This window comes from Pongo abelii, chromosome 6 (assembly GCF_028885655.2).
Source record: "Pongo abelii isolate AG06213 chromosome 6, NHGRI_mPonAbe1-v2.0_pri, whole genome shotgun sequence".
Taxonomy (NCBI): Eukaryota; Metazoa; Chordata; class Mammalia; order Primates; family Hominidae; genus Pongo; species Pongo abelii.
In genome coordinates, this window is record NC_071991.2 from 114993547 (window position 1) to 115011257 (window position 17711).

At 38.2% G+C, this 17711-nt stretch overlaps 1 protein-coding gene across 2 annotated transcripts in view; it reads right to left on the reverse strand.

The window, feature by feature from the left end:
* The window catches only part of CTTNBP2 (cortactin binding protein 2), a 168473-nt gene that overhangs the window by 139230 nt on the left and 11532 nt on the right, over positions 1 to 17711 (reverse strand). For both annotated transcript variants that reach the window (XM_024249230.3, NM_001168555.1), the window contains 1 exon segment: positions 17067 to 17174. In XM_024249230.3, the coding sequence (XP_024104998.2) occupies positions 17067 to 17174 (108 nt within the window).

Here is a 17711-nt window from a genome sequence, read left to right on the forward strand (position 1 = left end):
AAGATGGAGGAAGGGACCATAAGCCAAGGAATGCAGACAGCCTCTAGAAGCTAGAAAAGACAAGGAAATGGATTCTCCCATGGAACCTCCAGAAGAAATGCAGCCCTGATGACTCATTTTAGACTTCTGACCTCCAGAACTGTTAAGATAATAAATTTATGTTCCTTCTAAGCCAGGACGTTTGTGATAATTTGTTATAGCAGCAATAGGAAACTAATACAGGCTGGGGTAACTGGAGATGGGGTGAGGCAGTCAGATTTAAGGTACATCCTATTCCTAGAGCCAACAAGATTTACAGAGAGACTGAATGTAGGGTATGGGAGAAAAAGAGAAATCAAGTCCAACATTATTTTTTTCCTGAAAACTAAAAAAATAGAGTGATTTTTGGTTAGAACAGTGCTGGCAAAAATCTGATTACAGTAGGTTCAAGGGAGAATGGACAAAAAGGAATTGCAGTCAACTAGCAGGCAACCATTCTAAGGACTTTTGCTGCAATAGGGCAAAAGGAAACAATGTCACAACAGCTAAAGGGAAGGCAGGGTGGATTTGAGGAAAAACTTGATGATATCTGAATATGTGAGGGGGACAGACCTGAGTGCACAATAACCAGCTGGACCCAAGCCTCAGACATGGACGGTTTGCCAGAGCGAGGGGAGGAAAAGTGAGCACATGGGTACTGCTGCCCATGAGTGGGCTGATGTGCTGATGGGAGAGTTGAGAAGCTCTTTCTGATTGCTTCTATGTTCTCAATGAAACTGGAAGTAAAGCAAGGAGGTACTGAAGGTCTCGGAAGAGTGAAGAAAGTGTAAAAGAATCTAGGAGAACAGGTGAGTAAAAGCATTGAGAAATGCCATACAATTGCCAAGCAGCAAAAAGGACCAACAGGAGGACTTGGTGAATTTAAAGTGAGGGCAGTCAGCAAGGTTGGATGTTTTTTCTCCAGGCTTGTACAAGCCTGTTGGTGTGGGCATGAGGTAGGCAGAGAATTTAATTTCATTGGCACCAGGGTTTTACCAAGTGAGGACCAAGGGAATTGGGGGCATCTGCAAAGGAGGAATTGCAGCAATAGTTCATGGGGTGTAAGAGGGGTAAGGAGATGTCCAAGAACTGAGGTTTCAGTAAATAAATGATATGCAGTGATTGAAAATCTCAAAGTTGAAGAATAGCTAGGGATATGTTCACTCACAATATATTAAGAATGCAAGCAGGTTGCACAAATTACGGTGTAGAGCATGTTCCCATTTTTGAGAGATCTGTATTATATGTGTTCATTAATGCAGAGAAAAATGGTCACTTCTCAGTGATGGGAAAATTTCCTCTTTTGTGTCTTTGAAGATATTCAATGAAGAACATTTATTACATTAATAATTAGAAAAAAAAGATATCTTAAATAGCACAACTATTAAAATATCTTGCAGATTATGTCATTGAAAATTGTACCTAAATTACACATTTCTGGCTGTGCTAACTCTAGCAGGCACTACCAACGCTCATTGAGATGACACAGGTTTTTATAAGCAAATACATTTGACTGGGCTGTGCTTCTCTATGGAGGGTTTTCAAAATTAAAACATTACCAAAGGATATCCACAGCAAGGGCTGTGGTTCAGCCAGTACACATCAAGATGGTGTAACGAATGTGATCTGTCCTGGTATTTTAAGCATCCTTTCTGATTTACTGCTACCTGTGTGGTTTCTGTTAATTTTTTTTTCTTTTTTCTTTTTTTTTTGAGATGGAGTCTTGTTTCGTCGCCCAGGCTGGAGTGAAGTGGCGAGATCTTGGCTCACTGCAAGCTCCGCCTCCCAGGTTCACGCCATTCTCCTGCCTCAGCCTCCCGAGTAGCTGGGACTACAGGCGCCTGCCACCATGCCCGGCTAATTTTTTATATTTTTAGTAGAGACGGGGTTTCACCGCGTTGGCCAGGATGATCTCGATCTCCTGACCTCGTGATCCGCCCGCCTTGGCCTCCCAAAGTGCTGAGATTACAGGCGTGAGCCACCGCGCCCAGCCCTATTAAATATTTTGAATGCCATTCCTACTCATAGCTAATGGAAAAACAGCTGATGACAGAATATAGAAGAATAATAAGGTTTCGGTTCTTAAACCATGTGAAATACCATATAGTCAAGAAGGCTATGATTTATTAATACTAGAAACACTAAAAATAGTTAAAATGCTTGATAAAAAATGAGAAATATAAAACTGTTGTATAACTCATTTACAATTATGTTATGGTGGTAGGTTTATGGGTAAATCTTAAAGTCAGTAATTTAACAATCATATGATATATGTTTCCATTAAGAAAAGGAAGCATAACTTTCTGGTACATAAACAATTAGAACTCTGTTATTAGTGAGGAAAAAATAACCCATGGAGAAAGACTAATCCCACATGGACCCAGGGTCACTGTTCATGTACCAAAAGAAAAAAAAAGAAATATACTTTAAAATATCATATAATGCTATTTACACAGTTAAGAAAAGGATTAATGAAGAAGCATTTGAATTGCCTGTAAATCAAATTGTTACATTTTACAAAACTGTTACAAACTCAATTCTCATAATTATAATTACTAACAAAAATGTTAAAAGTTGCTCCATTATTATTACTATCTAACCATCTCCATTCCTTAGTTAAATGTATCAAGATTTAAAAACCGGCTTCTTAAACATTGTGACTTTTTTCCTTAAGCAAATATTTATATAATTTAATGTCATCTTTTAACTAAATATATATATATATACTCTCATATTAAAGGGGCAGCTTAACTTGTTATGAAGAAAAAATGGTAGTGAATGTTTACCAGGAGTTACACTTGGTTAGTTACAATGTAAAGACAAATTGACTTAGAGACAATTTGAGACTGCTAAGAGACACCACAGAAAGAGCAACAATGCCCTGCAAAAATCAATATTCAATTCACCAACAGGAAGAGGAGCTAAATAACAAAATTTTAGATTACAGGGTTACCAATGTGCTTCTAACATTTTAAATCATTTCAGGGGCATCCAGAAAAAAAAAAATGCACAAGCTGGTTTTCAAAGCAATGAAAAGTAGGACAATAAAGAGAGTTGGAAAGTCCAAAAGCAAAAATGCAGAAAACTAGGCCGGGTGTGGTAGCTCACGCCTGTAATCCCAGCACTTTAAGAAGCCGAGGCCGGCAGATCACTTGAGGCCAGGAGTTCAAGACCAGTCTGGGCAACATGGCGAAACCCTGTCTCTACTAAAAATAGAAAAATTAGCTGGGTGTGGAAGTGCACGCTTATAATGCCAGCTACCTGGGAGGCTGAGGCAGGAGAATTGCTTGAACCAGGAGGCAGATGTTGCAGTGAGCTAAGATCATGCCACTGCACCCCAGCCTGGGCAACACAGCAAGACTCCAAAGAAACAGAATGTTCTAAACTGAAATAAGTTGATTAGAGAAAATAACTAGCCAAATTATTTCAGGGCTATAGAAAAATATTGTTCACTGTCAACTACCAGTACTTAAACTATATTCACAAATTCATAACATAATTTGTGTTCTGAGCAGTCATCATACATTCTGACAGTGTTATAAGCCAAAATTATTTGACATCAACCCTCATTTTATTGTAGAAGCACGGATATAACTGTTTTCCATGCTTTTGTTCCATGTTCAGATTTTTATAGATATTCTTTGCCTAACCTTTTTTTTTTTTTTTGAGACAGAGTCTTGCTGAAGTGCAGTGGTGTAATCTTGGCTCATGGCAATCTCCGCCTCCTGTGTTTAAGTGATTCTCCTGCCTCAGCCTCCTGAGTAGCTGGGATTACAAGCATGCACCACCACGCCCAGCTGATTTTTATATTTTTAGTAGAAACAGGGTTTCACCATGTTGGCCAGGATGGTCTAGATCTCTTGATCTCGTGATCCACCTGTCTCAGCCTCCCAAAGTGCTGGGATTACAAGTGTGAGCCACCACGCCCGGCCTGCCTAACCATATTTGAATACTTGTTCAGTCTAGAAAACATGTACATAAAATGATTAAATAAGGAACATTAGCAAATGTTATGAGATCAAACTGGCAAATGGTTTGAAGGTCACACAGCCCATCTGCTTCCTGAGATGATCTGCTGCAGATTCAGTTCACAGCAGACCACTCTGCTGTGGTGCCCAACCCTCTCTAAATCCCACTGTCTTGCCCACGCCTCACCACCCCACCTGATCACTTCCACCCCAGCTACTTTGCCCAAGCATCCTGCCTCTCACTTATATCAATGAATTTTATGCAAAAGCACCCATTTATACTCAGCCATTACAGTTTTACATTGACATTGTGGAAAACATAACCACACTACCCAATACCTCCAATGTGAATAGGCAGAGAAGAAAAACTTTAGAGGCCAGTATCAGGAAAAGTTTCTCTTCCCTGAGGAAGTAATTGCTACAGCTTTTTTCTACCTTATAAACAACAACACATCTTGTGTAACTCAAGCTGCTCCTATTTTATTTTCCCTTTTAATTGATTCAGGAAACTTAGGACTCTAATCATTTGCTCCAACCCAAGAGCTCAGCTTCTGGTTTATGTACTGGGACTCAAGTAAGATTTCATTAGAAGAGGAGGTCTTATTATTAAAAGGTTTGTAAACCACTGTTCTAGTCCCTAATTTTTATAGACTTATATTTTCCCATTTTGCTGTTTTTATTACTGTAAACCACTTCAATTCCTATGTGAAACCATTAGAGGTGTAAGTGAATAATTATATCAACTGTAATAGCAATCAGTCGATTGCATACAGTTCTTAATGTCTTAATAATTCATGTTTTATTTTAATCCAACAATTCAAGAAGGTTCCCTTAGTGCTATTTCTACAGGCTTCTTTAAGAAAGTTTCCAGGCTGAGTCACTTTGAGGCACTTGCTGACTTTTGAAAAAGCTGTCCTGAGAAGAGCCACTGCCTCTTTTTCTCATCAAGAAGATGGGCAAAAGAAAAAGACTAGACAAATTTGCTGGCCATCGTGCTTACTGAGCAGAAAGCCTTTCCAGCCCTGACACCTAATCAGCATCAGCGATTTCACCGCACACCCTGATGTGATGTTACACAAGTACACCAGCTTTGTGAGTGACCATCCTTCGGATCAGCGGTTCTCAAACTTCAGCATGCATCAGAATCACCTAGAGGACTTGTGGAAACACGGAATGGAACACTTTGCTTTATCCCCAGAGTTTCTGAGTTAGTTGATCTAGGGTAGGGATTCTAAGAATTCGCATTTTTAATGAGATGAACCTGATGCTGCAGGTATGGAAACCACACTTGGAGAACACAAGCCTCAGATCATTCAATTTTCTTGCTTGATAATCTTCAGGGACTCTGCACTGCCTATCAGGTTAAGCACATAAATGCTTCAGCTTGGCATTCAAAACCTCCTGGATAGAGCCCATCGGAACTCCTACTCCATCAGTCCATACCCCTGTGCCTTTATCCATTACCTCCTCACTCTGCCCAGAGCACACACAGATCCTGTGCTCTGGCTCTTTCTATCAGAACACACTTCTCATTGCTCTATTCATTAAGGTACTCATTCTTCAAAAGACTACAAGAATGCCACCTCTTCCCAGAAGCCATCCATAATTCATCTTCATTAGAACTCTTTTCTCTGGGCTTTACTAAAACACAAGCCAGCCCTGCATTCTAATTAGTAGCTATTACCTAGCTCTCTTCCACGAGATTATATAGAAGAGTAGTTAAGAAGATGCTTTTGGAGACAGAAAGACCTGGGTCCAAACTTTGGCTTGGCACTTAGCTGTGTGACACAGAACACTTTCCTTAACCATGAGCCTTAAAGTGAGATAACAACAGTACCTACTTCCAGGGATACTCATGAAGGTTAAATGACATAATCCACATAAAATACTAAATAGCATGCCTAGCAGTTAGGGCTCAGCAAACAAAGGCAACTATTTCCTGGAGGTTTTGGAACATCCTCCAATTCTTCAACATTTCTCCCGTGTCAGGTTTATGTCTCTTCACCTTGAATCTGAGCTCTGCGACTGCTTGATTAATAGAATATACAATAGCCTCCCCTTATCTATGGGGAATATGTGCCAAGACTCTAAGCGCATGCCTGAAACCACAGATGGGACCTATATATATGGTTTGGTCAAGGCTGCAGTGTGCTATGGTCGTGCCATTGCACTCCAGCCTGGTTGACAGAGACCCCTTCTTAAAACAAAACAAACAAACAAACAAACCACCTCTATATTCATTGGTACAAAACAGCCATACTGCTTTGTAATTTCAAGTAACCAAAGAATGACAGATAAATAGGAGAGACTAACAGTCACTTTGAAAAGCAAGAAATTCATGAGGCCACCATCTGCATACAAGGAGGGATCAAAAGGAGACACAGCAAAGCAGCTGCACAAAATAAAACAACTTTGAGGGAGTTGCACAAAATCCAGGAAAACCTAAGTAGGTGGGGACCAAACAAGAGAAACGTGGTTATTTTTATTTTATTCGATATATTATAAATATTAATATTTTGCAAATATTTTGTATTCTTACTTTGGCCCTATTATTACACAGCCCTCAACAGTGGGTCTAAGAAAAATACCATATCAGTCATGGTACATAATCTTAACAGCCCAGTACTTTTCCATTGTCGCACTTATCACAAATGGAACTTATTATGGTTAGTGTTCTTTACTAGACAATAAATTTTAGAAGTACCAGGACTATTTAGCGTACACTCTCTTCCCAGTGCAACACCTGATATGATAAATATTCACTGAGAAAATATTTACTAGGTGAATGTTGAACAGCTAAGCACTAAAAAGGCCGTTGGAAGAACTAGAACAAATGCCTGAATTAAATGAGCATGAATTCACATGGAGTATAAACACAATGTCCTTAAAAAACAAAGTTTCTACCCTGACACAGAAATTGCATTAGGAACAACTATTTGCTGTCACCAGTTAGAAAATAATGCACTCTTAAGCTTAGCATGGTGGTACACACCTGCAGTCCCAGTTACTTGGGAGCCTGAGGTAAGAGGAGTTCTTGAGCCCAGGAGTTTGAGTCCAGGTTGAGCAACATAGCAAGACCCTGTCTCTATTTAAGAAAAAAAGAAAAGAAAATAGAGGAAAAAAAAGAAGAAGAAGAGAGGAAATAAAGGAAAATAATGCTCTCATGCTGGAGGAGATATTTTTATTCCCAATCTCTTCTGTCTATTCAAGTCCTGTTAATATCTCCCCACCACCCCCCCTCACACACAAACAACAAATTACATTTAGAGCCATCACCCAGAATTCAGAGCTTCATGGAACCATACTTTAGTTAACGTCAACTGTAACTGCTTCCTCAGATTCCTTCTTTCCCTTTTACTGTCAATCTATTTCCAAAAGTGGTTAACATAATCTCTCTTAAACACTGTTTTTACCACATCTGTTTCCTACCTCGGAGCCTACAGTGAATCTCAATTGTCAACTGTCTGAAATCTAAACTTATTAAGAGTTTAACATATTCACAATATCTATTAAGAGTTTCTAAAGCTCTTCCATTAGTTGTCCTACCTACAGTCCACCAAACCAAACTCACAACTTGTTACTATTCCCATACAGGCACAAAAACACATGGAACCTCTGATGTAGCCAAGCAGATATGATGGAAGGTTCCTTCTCAGTTGTGCCAGTCAAGTCTCATTATTTTGTCAAGAAACTCCAGAAGGAAGCCCAATACACTTTTGAGACTTTTTTATGAAAAATGTATTCCCAGGCACTCACGGAAAGAGACTCATCAATAGAAAATCATCAACTCTAAGTTAACTTGACAGGATTACCTAAAAGTTTGTCTTAAAAAAATCTAATCTAAAACTAGATTTTGTTGATTCAGGCTTCATGAAAGGAAACCAGAACTTTCTAACAAGGCCAATGACGCATCTGCATTTTAATGTATCAATTATTTAAAATACTGAACTCTTCCTTGGTAGTGCCTCTGTCATGACCCTGGCTTACATAATCTACCCTCGCAAATTCACTTCAACTTTTATTGATTGGAAAAAAATAAAGAATTTTATAACATCAAGGAAATCCATACAACAGCCTTTCATGGAAACCAAACCAAATTTCTATTTAAGGACTCAATTTACTACCTGCTGATGTTTTGCAGATACAAAACCAAAAAAAAAAAAAAGATCAAATATGAAAAACTAAAAGATTTACAAATTTAAAAACAAAATGCAACTACAAGAGACAGACATAATGACTGAAATATGCAAAGATGGTCAGGGTGGAAACAGCAGTTCCTTAGTAATTGTGTCCTTGTGTATTTCAGAAATCTCCATCACTTCCCTAAACTCAGGTTATGCAGCATTCTCACATGCACCAGCATGTTCTCTCTCATCCTATTAGAATCATACCCTAATTACAGAAAAGTACAAGTTTTTGGTATAATTAATAAGAAGGACACATTAAAAATCAATGATGTTCCTCTACATTATTATACTTGCCATTCAATAGGATCTTAGAAATCTTCAAGGCTTTACTTCTGTTTATAATTACCTGCGCTCAATTGCAAGGGAACAGCAAATGAATGATTAAACATAGAATACTAACAATTTCTTTGTAGCTTCAATTTCTGTGCAGCTTTTGAAATTTACAATTGATTACAGGTGTGTAGAAATGGTCTGAGCCCTCATAGCAATTAAAGTAAAGTAAAAAATCCATGAATGACAACTTTCAGCTCTAGGAAAATGCTTAGTTTCATTAATGTTGCCTTTGGGGGAGAGACATGGTGAGGGCTAAGGTTAGGAGTCAGACAGAAAATGGCATATATCCTATTAGCTTTACTTTCTCTGTTCCTAAAGTAGGGGTACTACCACTGATCTCAAGAGATTTCATAGGGATAAGAAATAATGCCTATGAAGTGCCAGACATATAATGAAAACCTAACAATATTAAGCTTCATCTCCATCTCCTGCTCAAACTCCAGCTTGTTGTAAATAGCAGTTAACCTCAGGATTCCTGCAAAGCATGAGCCAAATGGAATTACCCTTTTCTTGACTTTGGTTTGCTTACTGCCTAACCCACCATCATGGGATGGATGGAGGTGGCTGTAGAAAAGAAACTGTTTTAGTTTAAAATGATAAAACCACCCTCTTCCTTTTTCATTTTTTAGTTTACTTTTAGCTGGCTGTGAACAGAGGTGGCTGCAAACAGAATTATTTATGCAAAGTTGAAAATAACGCCACACAAAATTTAAAAATTTACATAATAAAGATGATGCTGCACACTGTATATGAGCACACTGCTTTAGACCCTTGTTTCCTCTTATAATCAAAACATAGAATTCCTCATAAAGGTGGCAAAAGAAATTTCTGCAAAAACCTATGACTTGTAGCTTAGCCACCAAGTGTCAGGATGAGGTGGCTAAAATGTAATCAGAATGCCTCAAAGGAATACCTTGTATTTTCAGATCACATGGAATTCTAAAAATGAACTATTAGACTGATAGTCCCCACAATTGTGATCATCTTCATAGTGTACAAAAATATATTCCTGGTTTCATCCTATTTGTAACCCTGATTCTATCCTGCACCAGAACCGATCAAATGGTATGTGGGAGATTGAGCTGGGAAAAGCCTCATCTTTAATGTGTTCTCCTTACATATATCTTGATAACTTATTAATAATCAGCAGGCAAATGCTACACAGTTACTTCATTTGCTTATTATATGGGCCAGAAATGGTGATCATAAACATTTTGCTTTCACGACCTCATCACCTGCATTTTCTAATATACGGAAAAGCAATGTTTTGCATGGTATTCTATTTTTTGTTTGTTTTTTACTAATGGTAAATGTTTATCAAATAAAAAATTGACCAGAAGAATCAAAGTTGATCATTTCAGTGTTTGTCCTGCTGGAACAAATACAATGCTACTTAAAAATCATCAGCTATTTGTTCTTTCTGAAAACTGATTTGCTTGCAGAAACAACACAAAATCTGGTCAACACCCTTCTTCCTTTCTCTAGCATGGCACAAAAGCGTTATCTCAACAGACAGGAAAGGAAACTTAATTTATGTTTTCATAAATTCAGCTCTGCTCAGCAAATTAATTCATTCATTAATTATAATGAACAGCACAAAAAGGGTATGTTTTGGTCAATCAAATGCCTGCATTCACAGGAGAATTTTGAAATACAAAAGACTGCATGTTTTACTTAGCTGAAACCAATAAAAAGCCAGATTGTTATTCTTTTATCAGGATTTAGCAGACATGTCATATGAGGAAAACATTCACAATACTCTGTAGCATACTCTGTGGCTGTTTTTAAAACTAGAGTGGAACCATTATTCTATTTAAAGTGATTGCCTTTGTTCTATGTCAAGATTCTAGCACTGAACCATACAACCATAAAGACTTTTTAATTTGAAAAATAAGGCATTTAATTTCTGCATAAGAAACTGTAATTCAATTTTAAATAGTAAAATATGTAATACATTTTGGAAGGGTCCTGAAGTTGTTAAAATGGGCATTTTCAGAATAATTATGTTTAAAGGTATACTTTTTCAAGAAAATCACTGCATCATTATGCGACGTATTTGAATAGAGTTTTCACATTTATTTTAGCAAAAATAGATTACCTATTTTTTATTTTATTTATTTTTTTTTTTTGAGACAGAGTCTCACTCTATCACCCAGGCTAGAGTGCAGTGGCTTGATCTTGGCTCACTGCAACCTCCACCTCCCAGGTTCAGGTGATTCTCTTTCCTCAATCTCTCAAGTAGCTGGGATTACAGGTGTGTGCCACCACACCTGGCTAATTTTTGTACTTTTAGTAGAGATGGGGTTTCACCATGTTGGCCAGGCTGGTCTTGAACTCCTGACCTCAGGTGATCCACCTGCTTCAGCTCCCCAAAGTGCTGGGATTGCAGGCATAAGCCACCGAGCCCAGCCTGAGACATATCTTCTAATCACTGGCAAATTAAATCTGCCTGTCCCAAGGCAAGGGCTCACTGTTGCAAGTGGTTGGGCTCAGCTCTACAGAGAGGATGGGGGTCAACAAGCTATTACCTCATGTGAACTGTTTGCATTAAAAGCCATAAACAGAGGGACCTCATCCCAAATTTGCCTGCCACCATGCCTGGCTAATTTTTGTATTTTTAGTAGAGACAGAGTTTCACCACAATTGGCCAGGCTGGTCTTGAACGCCTGACCTCAGGTGATCTGCCCACCTCGGCCTTCCAAAGTGCTGGGATCATAGGTGTGAGCTGCCGCGCCTGGCCAATTTTAGCAAAATCAGTTTTAAAAATAGTCCTTCCTTGACTAGTATTACCTCCTTAAAACAGCATTTCCCAAGCAGCAGCAATTTGGTCCCCCATGGAGAGACCTTCTTGTTGTCACAACCAAAGAGTTGCTACTGGCATCTAGTGGGTAGAGACCAAGGATGCTGCTAAATATCTTACATGTACAGGACAGCTCCCCCAAAACAGCAAAAAATAAATGGTCCCAAATATCAACAGTGCTGAGGTTGAGAAAACCTGCTTTAAAGCAAAATTACTTAAGAGCTTTAAATTTTATTTTTAATTTTGAACCCAATGAACAGTCAAGTTTTTGAAAAGGAAGATCATTCTAGGCAAACTCAACATACTGAGTCACGGTCTGAGAAAAGTAAAAATTAGGCCTAGATGGCACTACACAGAACAATTAATTTTAAATATAGAAAGTCAAGAAACATAATTTTCTAAACAGATACAATTTTGGCATAATACATCTTCACTTACATGTACTTCAAATGTTATTTTTATGCCTGCTACATAATAGGTACTCATCAAATCCTTATTGAGGAAGGAAGGAGGGAAAGATCTATCTTCCTATATTTTAGCCCAGGATATTCTGAAAGATAATATTGAAATCAAGATAAGGCCCCTCCCTCTTGGACTTCAGCAGGTTGTTAATGTTCTCCCAAGTCCTCCCTTCTTCCATAGTACTACAGTGTAGCCAGCCAGCCACGGCCATTTTCCAGGCTCCTATGCAACTAGGAAAAGTTCCCTGTCTATGAAAGGTCTCACCGATACACCTGTGTGCACTCTGCAGAAGAAAGACCATACTTAGAGGAAATGCTTGCCCTTCATTTCCCATCTTTCCCCCTTACCATATGTTGGGATGTGGAGCTGGCACTGATCCTGTTTTAAGCATGCTGATGAGGCTAACTCCCTAAGAAGAGTAGTAAAACAAAAATAACCTGGGTTGTTGAATGACCACTTGGCATGGAGCTGCCTCTCCAGCTGGGATCACTCACCTCCAGATTGTTATGTGAGAGAAATGAACTTATTTAATCTATTGTATGTTGAGTCTCTTTCTTACAGCCACTTGTACAAGGCAATTCTATAACTGATAGTCTCCTATGTTATTGGGGTGATAAATGCATTATATCTGAAGAAATGTTAAACTGGCTAATTTTTAAAAATTTCAATGCAAATAATAATTGAAAGTCTAGATTATATAGTTACTTTATATGAAGGTTAGGAGGAAGAATTGCCATGGGTTTATTATGGTCAATCTCATTTATCCAATCTAAAAGGAAAAAGGCACAGAAAAAATCTGCAGATAATTGCCAAAGGAATTCATTGTTTAAATGATATAATATTTATGTAAACTCATGCTAATGATGGCAGGCTGGGCGCTGTAAAACGTAGGCTTAAGCACATAATTTTGACTTTTAAAATTTTATGATTATAGCATTTTCATCATCTTGACTTTGTCTCTCTTTGACTAAGATACCTGTAAGAATACCAGTAGCAAGAGGAAAAAAGAAACAAAGGCCAGAAGACTCCACAAAGTAAATAATTAATCTTGAATCATGGATTTCTGTATAAATTGTGTACTCAGATTTTGAATAGCCAATTAAATTTAATTCAAAAGCTTCTGTGCCTATCTTGGTGTTCAGAAAATGCAGCTGCTTCTCTTTGGGCACATTCTTTATTGAACTACAAAATATTTTTCTTTGGACTTTATCTGAATGTATCTGTTTGTTCAAAGATTTATTCCTACTCTATGTGAATACGGAGGAATTGTTGACAAACTAAATAACTCCCATGAGAATCAATTAAAATATATTTCGGTTAATCAGCTTTATGCAATTCAGATTTTTCCATCAATATTGCTCTTTTTAAAAAGTAATGTCTTCAATACTATCATGGACTTTTTATACTAGGAAGTATCTATACCTTAAATATATGAAAATAGCAAAGGTACCAAGATATATATTGCAATCTCTTAACATCCTCCCCATCCAAAATTATATTTATGGATTGTTTTGAAAAGTCCATTGCCATTAATTCAATGATGTATGCAATTTTTAATAACTTGAAATCAAAGCATCAAGATAGCATGATTTAAAAAGTAAAACAGCTTCATCTGAAATATATGTTTAAAGATTTTAAAATTCTAAAGAATTTGAATGTCTCACAACAAAATCATTTCTAAATTTAATAAAGTTCAGTGTACAAATTAGGTATCTTTATAATTTATATATTAAGTTCAAAACTATTTTCAGAGGAATATTAATTTTGGCTGAAAAAAAAAAAAACCAAGATGCACTTCCTTCACAGTTGAATAGCAGCACACTGATTACCGATTTGAGGCGATTTTGATTCTTGATTTAGGAGTAAATTGATCTCATAATGTAAAACAAAATTAAAATGACAGTTTCACAGCCTCTCTCCTTCCCAATTTCTTTCTGGGGAATTAGTCACTCAGTTACATTCCACCCCTACAGGAAAAGGCAAACAGATGACATACTGTGACCAGTGAATGTTCCAGGGAACACTCAATCAGTAAATCACCACAGTGATGCTATGATGGCTACCACAGATATGTGAAGACGACATTATTACCTACTGTAAAAAACACAATCATCTAAATAAAGAAATCACAATTCTCAATTTTAAACCAAAAAAGCTTTAAGAATCTCCACAGGTGGACGCGGTGGCTCACGCCTGTAATCCCAGCACTTTGGAAGGCCAAGGCGGGCGGATCATGAGGTCCGGAGATCAAGACCATCCTGGCTAACACAATGAAACCCTGTCTCTACTAAAAATACAAAAAATTAGCCGAGGGTGGAGGCGGGCGCCTGTAGTCCCAGCTACTTGAGCAGCTGAGGCAGGAGAATGGCGTGAACCCGGGAGGTAGGGCTTGCAGTGAGCCGAGATCACACCACTGCACTCCAGCCTGGGCGACAGAGTGAGACTCCATCTCAAAAAAATAAAAAATAAAAAATCAATCAATCAATCAATAAAAGAGTCTCCATATACACCAAGTTCCACATGGCAGGCTGTGTGAAAATGAACTGGAAGCTCTTATGCATGCCATATCTGTGGCCTTCGATAAGTCAGAAGTCTCCAGGTTTTTTTGTTTGATTTTATCTATAAACAAAGGAAACTGGTCTTGGCCAGTGGTTCTCCACAGGAGCAGTACCCTAGGATGTGTTTTGGAAACAGATGAGCATTTTTGGTTTTCACAGTGATTGGCACTTAGGGAGGCAGGGCAAAGATGGGGTTCCTTTCCACACATCCAGGAACTGTGACATGTTTCAAATAGCTCTCTGTTCATTCCTTTCACTGGAACCTTCTATATGACCAGTCTAGAGGGTAACTCCTTTTTACTTATTAAACAAGTCAATATAATTTTTAACAAACTGAATTTTCCAGGGATTTAACTCCTGTGTATGTGTGTACTTTTGTTTGCAACTTTACTAAGTCGTTCACCATTTCAGAAAATCACCTCACCCGCCACAAATCTGCTGACTCAGAGTAAACAACATAGCAGGATGGGATCAGGATTCTTTTGCAACTGTTATATTCATGTCAATGCCATGAATAGGTTCAAATACACATGTTTTATCACGTCTTTCAGTACAGTCATGTCTGAGCATTTATATATTGAGTACGTCATATTTTATTTTAAATATTTTCCTGTTATCTTTGTATTGGTTCTGTAATTTTTAACGGAACCTACTTATGCATGCAATTCTCCATAAATTTCATTGCAGGACGGTAAGAAGGTGATAAAATATTTTATGAAAAGGAGATACCACATCTGATAGGGATGCAAAACACTGACTTACAATATCATCTAAGGCTCCCTGTAATTCTAACATTCCTCGACTCTATGAAAAATGTTCATTCAGCAAGTGCTGATTATTAGCAAGCCTTTACCTCTACTCCCACATTTCAACATTTCAAAGTATTGCAATCAAATTAAAATGAGAAATACATGTGGCTGCTAAGGTGATACATAAAGACACAGACTTCACTAAATGTTCAAACATTGATGTGAGTAGTGGGGAATGCCATAGTGCTGATGTCTTTCACAGGTTAACACAGAAGGACAAAAAAAAAAAATATCTAAGGCACAGCTGGAGCCCTTCACTTCTATCTCGCCACAAGAGGCTATACTACTGACCTTCGCAGCTGACTGTGCCCTTGTTCTGTCCTTGGGCTAAGGGTCACATATGTTAGTTACATGCTGCCTCAGTATTTCTCCCAAAAATTTCATTCAGGAAAATATACATTTGCCAGCAATACAGATGTTCTCAATGTGGAATAGGATGAACATAAGCAAACTGCAAATGTCTACTTAGCAGAACTTGTCATTCAAAAGGCAATACCTTCAACTCAATATCAGCTTGCCGACAGTATAACTATACTCCTGTTTTTCTGTGGCAATTTGTTCCTGCAATGAAACTGATGGATAATCACTACATCTGCTATGCCAACTTCTGGTTTATGAAAATACATTGAAGACATGACTTCAGGAACTATCTCTTCTTCCCACATAACTGAGTTCTCCCCATGTCCACCCTCTCCATTATTATGTCTGACCATCCAGCACTACTACCTCCCTCCTCTACCATATAAGCTCCTGTCACAGGCAACAATGTGTTAACATTCCACAGATTTTCATATGTACATTAAATTAGACTTCCTAAGACAAGGTTTGAGGAAACAATTCCCTGATGAAATAAGATAAACCCATACTTAATAAATATATCCTTCTTGGCCAAATGACCAAGAACCAAAAAATAACTAATTACAGACAAAGTATTAAATAGAAAAGAGGGAAAAAAACAAGCACCAAATTACGTTTGATCTACAAATCAAAACAAACGCAAGATCCAGAATACTCAATTGGAAAACTGGTGATTAGACTTTCTTGATGCATTGTTTTCTCTCTTTTTTTCTTTTTTTTTTTGAGATGGAGTCTCGCTCTGTCGCCCAGGCTGGAGTGCAGTGGCGTGATCTCGACTCACCGCAAGCTCCGCCTCCCGAGTTCACGCCATTTTCCTGCCTCAGCCTCCTGAGTAGCTGGGACTACACGCGCCCGCCACCATGCCAGGCTAATTTTTTGTATTTTTTAGTAGAGACGGGGTTTCACCGTGTTAGCCAGGATGGTCTCGCTATCCTGACCTCGTGATCCGCCCGCCTCGGCCTCCCAAAGTGCTGGAATTCACCATTGTTTTTTCAAAAAGAAAATTTTATTGAGACATTTAAGTAATATATTCTTTGTAAGCAATTACAGAAATATTTCAAAATTACTGACAGATCAGAAAAAATTAACACTTTGAAGGTATGGATAAACATTTACTTTTTAATGCATGAGTTTCTAAAAATAAAAAAATAACAATTTTTATAGGAAGAAAAAATACCTATTACCAGCAATATTTTTTATAAACCTCAACTTTTCCTCACTGCCCTCACATACATGTAGGATACCAAATTAGCAATTTTCTGAAAATGCATGTTTCTAACCAAATAAACATGTGAAACATAAAAGGATTTCTGAACGAGTAGAGCTGACTCCTCAAGTTTCCCGTATTAAACAGTTTCGTCTCAGCCCCTGGCATTTCAATGACCATCTGACTTCAGTGTTTGTTTGGGCTTATAGAAGTTATGGCTTAGTGTTTGGGGTGAAGAGCACATTTTGACCTGATGTAACATTTTAAATCTATTTGATTCAAAAATTAAGAAAAAGAAGGTTTGCCAATGGCTCTTTGAAAAAAGCAAATGATCCAGCATGGAGACCCACTTCTGTGTCGTTCTTACCCGCAGGGCCTCGATGACAAGGTCTCTGGCCTCCAGCTCCCCTTCCATCACGCTGAGGAGCATCCGCAGCTCGGATTTACTGAGAGTATCCACATCAAACTCTTTTTTCTGTAACACATAAAAAAGTAAGGCAATGAAAAATCTTTTCCTAAGGAAAACACACACATCCTAAGGGTATGCAATGAATCAATTTTATCCCAGTGGCTCCGCAGATCCAACAGGCACTGGGGTACTATTTGCAGCAGACAATCTACGCCTTGACCTTCTAGGAGGAGAGGTAAAAACTATAACGCCAATCTCTCAACTCTCCTCTCCAAGGAGCTATAGTTCCCCAGCCTGCCTGCACACCCAGACTCAAAATCTCTCCAAATTACATAGCACAAATTTAAAGTCCCTGGAGTCTGAAGCAAAACAGGTCTGGTACATCTTGGGGGAGTGGGGGAGTTTCAAGAGAAGCAAAGAAAGCATGGATGTATTCCTAGAAGGGCCCCAGCATAAAGGTTCCTGGGAGGTTATTATAAATGCCAGAACATCCAATAATAATAGGTCATGTTTATACACTCTGCAGCAGAGGCCACCAGCTGGCAGCCAAATCTGGCCCACAGATGTGTGTTACTTGGGTCACAAAGTGGGTTTGTCGTTGTT